We start from the raw sequence: 10,091 nt of genomic DNA on the forward strand, positions 1-10,091 counted from the left end.
TAGGTGTCCCTGGGGGTGCCCTGGGTGTCCCGGGGGTTCCCCTGCCTGTCCCCTAGGTGTCCCTGGGGTGCCCTGGCTGTCCCGTAGGTGTCCCTGGGGGTACCCTGGAGGTCCCCTAGGTGTCCCTGGCGTTCCCTGGCTGTCCCTGGGGTGCCCAGGCTGTCCCCTAGGTGTCTCTGGGGATGCCCTGGCTGTCCCTGGGCTGCCCTGGCTGTCCCCTAGGTGTCCCTGGGGGTGCCCTGGGTGTCCCTGGGGATGCCCTGGCTGTCCCTGGGGTGCCCTGGCTGTCCCCTAGGTGTCCCTGGGGGTGCCCTGGGTGTCCATGGGGTACCCTGGCTGTCCCTTAGGTGTCCTTGGGGTGCCCTGGCTGTCCCCTAGGTGTCCCTGGGGGTGCCCTGGCTGTCCCTGGGGGTGCCCTGGCTGTCCCCTAGGTGTCCCTGGGGGTGCCCTGGGTGTCCATGGGGTACCCTGGCTGTCCCTTAGGTGTCCTTGGGGTACCCTGGAGGTCCCCTAGGTGTCCCTGGGGGTGCCCTGGGTGTCCCTGGCGGGGCCCTGGCTGTCCCGTAGGTGTCCCTGGGGGTTCCCTGGAGGTCCCCTAGGTGTCCCTGGGGGTGCCCTGGGTGTCCCTGGGGGGGCCGTGGCTGTCCCCTCGGTGTCCCTGGGGGTGCCCTGGCTGTCCCCTCGGTGTCCCTGGGGGTGCCCTGCGTGTCCATGGGGTGTCCTGGCTGTCCCTTAGGTGTCCCTGGGGTGCCCTGGCTGTCCCGTAGGTGTCCCTGGGGGTACCCTGGAGGTCCCCTAGGTGTCCCTGGGGGTGCCCTGGGTGTCTCTGGGGGGGCACTGGTTGTCCTCTAGGTGTCTCTGGGGGTGCCCTGCCTGTCCCCTAGGTGTCCCTTGGGGTGACCTGGCTGTCCCTGGGGTGCCCTGGGGGCGCCCTGGCTGTCCCTGGAGTGCTCTGGCTGTCCCCTAGGTGTCCCTGGGTGTGCCCTGGAGGTCTCCTAGATGTCCCTGGGGGTGCCCTGGGTGTCCCTGGGGTGCCCAGGCTGTCCCCTAGGTGTCCCTGGGGGTGCCCTGGGCGTCCCTGAGGGTTCCCAGACTGTCCCCTAGGTGTCCCTGTGGGTGCCCTGGGTGTCCATGGGGTACCCTGGCTGTCCCGTAAGTGTCCTTGGGGTGCCCTGGGGATCCCCTAGGTGTCCCTGGGAGTGCCCTGGCTGTCCCTTAGGTTTCCCTGTGGGCACCCTGGCTGTCCCGGGGGTGCCCTGGCTGTACCCTATGTGTCCCTGGGGGTGCCCTGGCTGTCTCTGGGGTGCCCTGGCTGTCCCCTCGGTGTCCCTGGGGGTGCCCTGGCTGTCCCCTAGGTGTCCCTGGGGGTACCCTGGGCGTCCCTGGGTGTGCCCAGGCTGTCCCCTACGTGTCCCTGGGGTAGCCCTGGCTGATCCTGGGGTGCCCCGGGGGTGCCCTGGCTGTCCCCTAGGTGTCCCTGGGGTTGCCTTGGCTGTCCCCTAGGTGTCCCTCGGGAGCCCTGGCTGTCCCCTCGGTGTCCCTGGGAGTGCCCTGGCTGTCCCTGGGGTGCCCTGGCTGTCCCCTAGGTGTCCCTGGGGGTGCCCTGAGTGTCCCTGGGGGTGCCGTGGCTGTCCCCTCGGTGTCCCTGGGGGTGCCCTGGGTGTCTCTGGGGTGCCCTGGCTGTCCCCTAGGTGTCCCTGGGGGTGCCCTGGGTGTCCCTGGGGTTCCCTGGCTGTCCTCTAGGTGTCCCTGGGGGGGCCCTGGCTGTCCCCTAGGTGTCCCTGGCGTTGCACTGGCTGTCCCTGGGGGTGCCCTGGGTGTCCCCTACGTGTCCCTGGGGTGCCCTGGCTGTCCCCTAAGTGTCCCTGGGGGTGCCTAGGGTGTCCCTGGGGGTGCCCTGCCTGTCGCCTAGGTGTCCCTGGGGTGCCCTGCCTGTCCCCTTTGTGTCCCTGGGGGTGCCCTGCCTGTCCCCTAGGTGTCCTTGGGGGTGCCCTGACTTTCCCTAGGGTGTCCTGGCTGTCCCCTCGGTGTCCCTGGGGGTGCCCTGGCTGTCCCTGGGGTGCCCTGGCTGTCCCCTGCGTGTCCCTGGGGGTGCCCTGCCTGTTACCTAGGTGTCCTTGGGGTGCCCTGGCTGTCCCTGGGGTGCCCTGGGTGTGCCCTGGCTGTCCCCTAGGTGTCCCTGGGGGTGCCCTGGGTTTCCCTGGGGGTGCCCTGGCTCTCCCTGGCGGTGCCCTGGCTGTCCCCTACGTGTCCCTGGGGGTTCCCTAGGTGACCCTGGGGAGCCCTGGGGGTGCCCTGGCTGTCCCTGGGGGTGCCCTGGCTGTCCCCTACGTGTCCCTGGGGGTGCCCTGGCTGTCGCATAGGTGTCCCTGTGGGTGCCCTGGCTGTCCCCTAGGTGTCCCTGGGGGTGCCCTGGCTGTCCCTGGGGGTGCCCTGGCTGTCCCGTACGTGTCCCTGGGGGTGCCCTGGCTGTCCCTGGGGTGCCCTGGCTGTCCCCTGCGTGTCCCTGGGGGTGCCCTGGCTGTCCCTGGGGTGCCCTGGGTGTGCCCTGGCTGTCCCTGGGGGTGCCCTGGCTGTCCCTTAGGTGTCCCTGGCGTGCCCTGGCTGTCCCCTCGGTGTCCCTGGGCGAGCCCTGGCTGTCCCTGGGGTGCCCTGGGGGTGCCTTGACTTTCCCTGGGCGTGCCCTGGCTGTCCCCTAGGTGTCCCTGGGGGTTCCCTGGCTGTCCCCTAGGTGTCCCTGGGTGTGCCCTGCCTGTCCCTTCGGTGTCCCTGTGGGCACCCTGGCTGTCCCGGGGGTGCCCTGGCTGTACCCTATGTGTCCCTGGGGGTGCCCTGGCTGTCTCTGGGGTGCCCTGGCTGTCCCCTCGGTGTCCCTGGGGGTGCTCTGGCTGTCCCCTAGGTGTCCCTGGGGGTTCCCTGGCTGTCCCCTAGGTGTCCCTGGGTGTGCCCTGCCTGTCCCCTAGGTGTCCCTGGGGGTGCCCTGGCTGTCCCTGGAGTGCCCTTGCTGTCCCCTAGGTGTCCCTTGGGGTGCCCTGGCTGTCCCCTAGGTGTCCCTGGGGGTTCCCTGGCTGTCCCCTAGGTGTCCCTGGAGGTGCCCTGGCTGTCACCTTGGTTTCCCTGGGGTACCCTGGATGTCCCTTAGGTGTCCCTTGGGGTGCCCTGGCTCTCCTTGGGGTGCCCTGGCTGTCCCCTAGGTGTCCCTGGCGGTGCCCTGGCTGTCCCTGGAATGCCCTGGCTGTCCTTTGGGTGATCTGGCTGTCCCCTTGGTGTCCCTGGGGGTGCCTTTGCTGTCCCTTAGGTGTCCCTTGGGGTGCCCTGGGTCTCCTTGGGGTGCTCTGGCTGTCCCCTTTCTGTCCCAGGGGTTGCCATGGCTGTCCCCTATGTGTCCCTGGGGGTGCCCTTCCTGTCCCCTAGGTGTGCCTGGGGGTGCCCTGGGTGTCCCTGGGGTGCCCTGGCTGTCCCCTAGGTGTCCCTGGGGGTGCCCTGGGTCTCCTTGGGGTGCTCTGGCTGTCCCCTTTCTGTCCCTGGGGGTGCCCTGGCTGTCCCGTAGGTGTCCCTGGGCGTGCCCTGGGTGTCCCTGGGGTGCCCTACCTGTCCCCTAGGTCTCTCTTGGGGTGCCCTGGCTGTCCCTCTGGGTGCCCTGGCTGTCCCCTACGTGTCCCTGCGGGTGCCCAGGGTGTCCCTGGGGCTGCCCTGGCTGTCCCCTAGGTGTCCCAGGGGGTGCCCGGCCTGTCCTGTTGGTGTCCCTTGGGGTGACCTGGCTGTCCCCTCGGTGTCCCTGGGGGTGCCCTGCCTGTCCCCTAGGTTTCCCTGGGGGTGCCCTGGCTGTCCCCTAGGTGTCCCTTGGGGTGCCCAGGGTGTCCCTGGGGTTCCCTGGCTGTCCCCTAGGTGTCCCTGGGGGTGCCCTGGATGTCCCTGGGGGTGCCCTGGCTGTCCCGTAGGTGTCCCTGGGGGTGCCCTGGGTGTCCCTGGGGGTGCCCTGCCTGTCCCCTAGGTGTCCCTGGGAGTGCCCTGGCTGTCCCTGTGGGTCCCCTGGCTGTGCCTTAGGTGTCCCTTGGGGTGCCCTGGCTGCCCTTGGGGAGCCCTGGCGGTCCCCAAGGTGTCCCTGAGGGTGCTCTGGCTGTCCCTGGGGTGCCTTGGCTGTCCCTTGGGGTGCCCTGGCTGTCCCCTAGGTGTCCCTGAGGGTGCTCTGGCTGTCCCTGGGGTGCTTTGGCTGTTCCCTTGATGTCCCTTGGGGGGCCCTGGCTGTCCCCTAGGTGGCCCTGGGGTGCCCTGGCTGTCCCTTTGGTGTCCCTGGGGGTGCCCTGGCTGTCCCTGGGCGTGCCCTGGCTGTCCCCTAGGTGTCCCTGGGGTTCCCCTGGCTGTCTCTGGGGGTGCCCTGGCTGTCCCTGTTGGTGCCCTGGCTCTCCCCTAGGTGTCCCTGAGGGTTCCCTGGCTGTCCCTTATGTGTCCCTGGGAGTGCCCTGGCTGTCCCCTAGGTGTCCGTGGGAGTGCCCTCGCTGTCTCTGTGGTGCCCTGGCTGTCCGCTAGGTGTCCCTCGGGGTTCCCTGGCTGTCCCTGGTGGTCCTCTGACTGTCCCTGGGGGTGCCCTGGCTGTCCCTGTGGGTGTCCTGGCTGTTCCCTAGGTGTCCCTGGGGGTGCTCTGGCTGTCCCTGGGGTGCCCTGGCTGTCCCTTAGGTGTCTCTGGGGTGCCCTGGCTGTCCCCTAGGTGTCCCTGGGGGTGCCCTTGGTGTCCCTGGGGTTGCCCTGGCTGTCCCCTGGGTGTCCCTGGGGGTGCCCTTGGTGTCCCTGGGGGTGCCCTGGCTGTCCCCTAGGTTTCCCTGGGAGTGCGCTGGCTGTCCTCTAGGTGTCCCTGGGAGTGCCCTGGCTGTCCCCTAGGTGTCCCTGGGGTTCCCCTGGCTGTCCCTGGGGGTGCCCTGGCTGTCCCCTAGCTGTCCCTGCGGGTGCCCTGGCTGTCCCTGTGGGTGCCCTGGCTGTCCCCTAGGTTTCCCTGGGACCTGATGCAGCGGCTCCAGCGCGTGCCCCACGCCAGGGCCACGCTGCTCCTGGTCTACCGGCAGCTCCTGGGGCTGGTGCCGGGTGAGCAGTGAGTGCTGGGGGGGAGGGGGTGTAAAATACCCTTTTGGGAGGGTTTGCACCCCACGGACCCCTCCCCACATCGCCGGCGTCCCCGCAGGATGGATCACACGGTGCTCTTCAAGGGCGTGGTGGTGCTGGAGGAGTTCTGCAAGGAGCTGGCTGCCATCGCCCTGGTCAAGGGGCTATCCGAGGGGCCACCCTGAGCCCCTCCCCGAGCTCCCCCCTCTTCGGCCTGGCCGTGGTGGCCACTGCCCACGTTCTGGTGGCCCAGCAATCGCCAGGAGTGGCCATGGCTCCGCGGGAAGGAGCTCGCAGGAGGATGAGGAGGCGCCGAGTCCTTCCTTGTCACCTCGGCCAGCCCCGAGGTGACGCCACGTCCCTCCGTGCGGGGTGCAGAGCCGTGGGCGCTGCGGCTCCTCCTGGTTGGTGGTTCCCGCTCCCCCCGCGCTCTCGGAGCTTCCTTGAGACCCCCAAGGCCCCAGCAGGGAATTTTTTAGGCAATAATGGGATGTGTGGGGCAGTGCCCCCTGCCCCGCCCTCAGCTGCAAGGACTCGATTGTCCCCTGCCCTGGCGCTGTGGCAGGGGAAGTGTGACATGTGTGACATGTGTGTGTGTGTGACACGTGTGTGTGGTCTGGACTGTACCCCCCCAGGCCCCGCACAACCCCTCCCCGGGGTGATGGGACTCTGCTCCAATAACACTGCGACTCAGCTCCACCTCCTGTGCCCGAACACCCCAAAACCTTACTCCCTATTTCCCCCCCAAAACCCCACTCTCCATTTCCCCCCAAAACCCCTCTCCCCATTTTCCGCCATTTCCCCCAAAACCCACTCTGCATTTTCCCCCAAACCCCACTCCCTATTTCCCCTAAAAACTCCCCAAACCCCACTCTGCATTTCCCCCCACACCTCCCTCTCCATTTTCCCCAAACACGCCCGAAACCCCACTTATTTCCCCCCAAACATCCCCAGAACCCCACTCCGCATTTCCCCCAAACACCCCAAAACCCCACTCTCTATTTTTCCCCAAAACCCCACTCCCCATTTCCCCCTTATATCCCACTTCTAACCACAGCCGGGGACACGGAAGCAGCAGCAGCAGCAGCAGCCGCCGGGTTTATTCACCTACAGCACCCGCAAACCGCAGCCCCCATCCCCGCAGCACCCCGGAGGGGCTCCCCTTTCTGTCACAGCCAGCCGGCCCCGGGGCTGCCTGTCCCCACATCCAGGCTCCCCGCGCCCTAACTCCGCACGGGCACCGCGGCCCGGAGCCTCCGCAGGATGCGGCCCCGCAGCCGCTCGTCCCGCACGGGCCACCAGCGCAGCGCGGGCTCGCGGGGCTCGGGGGGCTCGTCCCGCTGGCTCCCCGGAGGGACGCTCAGCACCACGTTAAAACACATGCCGTCGGTGTCCCCGGAGTCCCCGGCTCGGTGCTGCAGCCCCAGCAGTCCCAGAGCCGCGGCTTGCGGCTCCCAGGCCAGGCAATCCCGCAGCAGGCGCAGCACGGGCGGGCGCAGCCCGGCGCGCAGCTCGGACGGGGACGTGCCGCAGGCCACCACGGGCAGGTGCGGGGTGCCGGCGGTGGCCAGCAGCAGCCACAGGTGGCCGGCGGCGTTGGAGAAGGGCAGCAGGAGGCGCAGGCAGAGCGGGGAGCAGGGCAGCTCCCGCGGCAGCGTCGGGGGGTGCGCGGGGCTCCGGCGGTAGCGGGCGGCCAGCTCCAGCACGGGCAGGATGTCCAGCGAGCGAAGGGGCAGAGAACGGGGGTCCCCGGGCCACCACGTGGCTTGGAGGGACTCGGCGTCAGCCTCCTCGAGGGTCTTCAGGGTCCCACCTGTGAGCACAGGGGTGGCCCGGAATGGGGGAGACGGTGGGATAGTGGGGGGGGGGGGGGGTACTGGTGGGGCACTGGGACCCCCGAGGTGCGGCTGAGAGGGGACACTGGTGCGCCCTGCGTAGGGTTTGGGGGGGTGGTGGTGGCATCAGGGGACAGCAGTGACCTGGCACAAAAGGTGACAGGCAGGTGGGGACACTGATACCCGCCACGGGGCTGGCAGGGGACACGGATATCCATCATGGGGGTGCCACTTCCCATCACTGGAGTGGCAGAGGACACAGATCCTCACCACAGGGCTGGCAGGGCACAGGAACACCCATCATGGGCCTGGCAGGGGACAGGGAGACCCACCACGGGACCAGCTGGGGACACTCCCCCCAAGCCCCCTCGTGTCCCTCGGAGCACCCAAGGACACAAACCTGTGGCCCGGGCCAGGAAGGCGAAGCGGATCCAGGCCGGGCCCCTCTCCTCCAGCGCCAGCAGCGTCAGGGGCTCGCACTCCAGCCCCGACTCCTCCCTCACCTCCCTCCGCAGCGCCGCCACGATGCCCTCGCCGGGCTCCATGCGGCCCGCGGGCAGGTACCAGCGGCCCCGGCACTCGGGCTTGGCCTCCTGCACCAGCAGCACCGCGTCCTGCGGGGGGGGACCGCGGGGCTGGGGGGAAGGTGCCCGGACTGGGGGGACTGGGGGGAAAGGATGGCAGGACTGGGGGGACTGGGGGGAAATGGGTGCCTGGACTGGGGGGACGGAGGGGAAAAGGGTGCCTGGATTGGGGGGAAGGGATGCCTGGACTGGGAGAAGGGGTGGCTGGACTGGGGGTACTGGGGGGAAAGGGTGCCTGAACTGGGGGGCACTGGGGCAAAAGGGATGGCTGGATTTGCAGGGCACTGGGGGGAAAGGCCTGGCTGGACTGGGGGGCACTGGGGGGAACTGGGGGAATGGCCTGGCTGGACTGGGGGGCACTGGGGGAGAGTGGCCTGGCTGGACTGGGGGCACTGGGGGAGAATGGCCTGGCTGGACTGGGGGGCACTGGGGGAATGGCCTGGCTGGACTGGGGGGCACTGGGGGGAATGGCCTGGCTGGACTGGGGGGCACTGGGCCTGGGGTCTGCCTCACCTCCTGGTTGAAGAGCACGGCCAGCACGACGTAGCAAACGTTCCTGCCCAGGTGGACGGGCCTGGGGGGCGCGGGGGACCCCTCAAAAGCCGTCCCCACGTCCCAACCGCCTCCATCCAGCACCGCCTCCAGCTCCGGCACCGGCGCGTCCCCCATGGGGGCGGCGGGGGGGGGGGGGGTTCCCGCGGCAGCTGGGGACAGCAGCGGGGCCAGTTCAGGGCGTGGCGGGGTTTTGGGGGGGCGAGGGGACCCCCCAGACGTGCAGGCGAGGGGACAAAGAGCCGCGGCGCCGGGGGGGCTGCAGGGGGTGGTGAGGGAGGGGCTCCGGCGATTGTGGGGTGCACGGGGAGGGGGCCTGGGGGGTGCCGGACGAGGGGAAGGGTCTGCTGGACTGGGGGATGTGCAGGGGGGTGTAAACGGGGAGGGGTCTGCTGGGCTGGGGGGGGACGTAGCAAGGGAAGAGCTCGGTGGCTTTGGCGATGCAGGGCGGGGCGCAGAAGGGGAAGGGTCTGCTGGACTGCGGGACCCCCAGCGGGGCGTAGGTGGGAAAGGGGAAGGGGTCGCTAGGTTTGGGCAGCCGCGGGGGGCTGCGGTACGACAGGGGCTGGCTAGACTGGGGCAGGCATGGCGGGGGGGCGCAGGGCGGGAAGGGCTGGCTGGACTGCGGCGGGGGGCACAGGGGGAAGAGCTGGCAGGATTTGGGGAGCCGCGGGGGGCTGCGGTACGGGAAGGGCTGGCTGGACTGCAGGACGCACGGGAAGCTGAAGGAGGTGAAGGGCTGGCTGGACTGGAGGAAACTGGGGGGGAAAGGCTGGCCGGACTGGACGATACTGGGAGGAAAGGGGTAACTGGACTGGTGGTTACTGGGGGGAAAAGGCTGGCCGGACTGGAAGATACTGGGAGGAAAAGGCTGGCCGGACTGGAAGAGGTAGCAGGAAAAGGGGTGGCCAGACTGGGGGGCACTGGGAGGAACGGGCTGGCTGGACTGGAAGATACTGGGAGGAAAAGGCTGGCTGGACTGGGGGGCACTGGGGGGATAGGGCCGGCTGGACTGGGGGATGCCCGGGCTGGGGTAGAAGAGCTCGCTGGGCTGGGGGGTGCCGGGGGGGCTGGAGCTGGGGGGGGACTGGGGGTCCCAGGGGGGGTAGGGCTGCAGGGCGCTCTGGGGGAGGGGCTGCCCCCAGTCTGGGGGGCACGGGGGGCAGGGGGGCGAGCTGGGCTGCAGGGCGCAGTGGGGGGCTGCAGGGCCAGGGGCTTGGGGGGCTATGGAGAGGGTTTGGGGGGGCTACAAGGTGCAGTTAAGGGAGGGTTGGGGGCTGTGATAAAGGTTTGGGGTGCAGAACGGGGAGGGCTTGGGGGGGATTACAGGGGGAGGGTTTGGGGGGCTAAAAGGTGCGGGAAGAAAATGGGTTGGGGGGCTGCAGTAAAGGAAGGGTTTGGGGGGGCTACAGGGTGCAATTAAGGGAGGGCTTGGGGGGGCTGCAGAGAGGGTTTGGGGGGTGCAATAAAGGTTGGGGGGGGGGGGAGATACAGGGTGCTCCAGGGAGGCTGCAATAATGATTTGGGGGGTCAGCAATGGGGGGCACGGTTTCGGGGGGCTGCAGCAAGGCTCGGGGGGGAGGGTATGCAATAAAGGTCGGGGGGCTGCACTAAGGATGGGTGGGATGCAGAAAGGCCCGGGGAGGGGCTGCAAGAAGCATCAGGAGGATGCAGGAAGGATGGAGGGGGGGGGGGCTGCAAGAAGGGTCGGGGGGCTGCGGGAAGCCTGGGGGAGACGCAGTAAAGGTGGGAGGGGCTGCAGTAAGAATCGGGGGGCTGCAGAAAGGGCCGGGGGGCTGCGGTGAAGCTCGGGGGGTGCGGCAGGAGCGGGGCGGGTTCCGGGGGTCTCCGGCAGCGCTCCGGGACCCCCCCCCGCCCCGCGCATGCGCCGCGCACTCACCGCGCCGGGGGCTCCGCCGCGCCGGCCCCGCCCCCTTGCTCGCCTTCCATTGGCCATCCGGGCAGCGCAGCTCGCTGCTGATTGGTTGATGCTGCTGGCACTCATACTGGGCGGGACTTGGGC

General features: G+C 69.5%; 1 protein-coding gene across 1 annotated transcript; it reads right to left on the minus strand.

Annotated features, from left to right (window-relative positions):
- Positions 1-6,194: 6,194 nt before the first annotated feature.
- Positions 6,195-8,185, minus strand: LOC136302793 (8-oxo-dGDP phosphatase NUDT18-like). Its single transcript, XM_066206333.1, has 3 exons — positions 8,030-8,185; positions 7,333-7,546; positions 6,195-6,910 (listed from the first exon to the last, which is right to left on the minus strand). The coding sequence occupies exons 1-3, from the start codon at positions 8,183-8,185 to the stop codon at positions 6,321-6,323; spliced, it is 960 nt and encodes a 319-aa protein (XP_066062430.1). The 3' UTR covers positions 6,195-6,320.
- Between the last annotated feature and the right edge of the window lie 1,906 nt (positions 8,186-10,091).

The sequence above is a fragment of the Chamaea fasciata genome, unplaced genomic scaffold (assembly GCF_029207755.1).
Source record: "Chamaea fasciata isolate MVZ Bird 193981 ecotype frontalis unplaced genomic scaffold, bChaFas1.0.hap1 SCAF_30, whole genome shotgun sequence".
In the NCBI taxonomy this organism is placed as follows: domain Eukaryota; kingdom Metazoa; phylum Chordata; class Aves; order Passeriformes; family Sylviidae; genus Chamaea; species Chamaea fasciata.

Coding starts and splice junctions, on each gene's coding strand:
- LOC136302793 (XM_066206333.1), bottom strand. CDS start 8,185: ATGGGGGACGCGCCGGTGCCGGAGCTGGAGGCGGTGCTGGATGGAGGC. Junction 7,547..8,029: donor CCGTGCTCTTCAACCAGGAG/GTGAGGCAGACC, acceptor CCCCCCCCGCAG/GACGCGGTGCTGCTGGTGCA. Junction 6,911..7,332: donor CTTCCTGGCCCGGGCCACAG/GTTTGTGTCCTT, acceptor CTGTGCTCACAG/GTGGGACCCTGAAGACCCTC.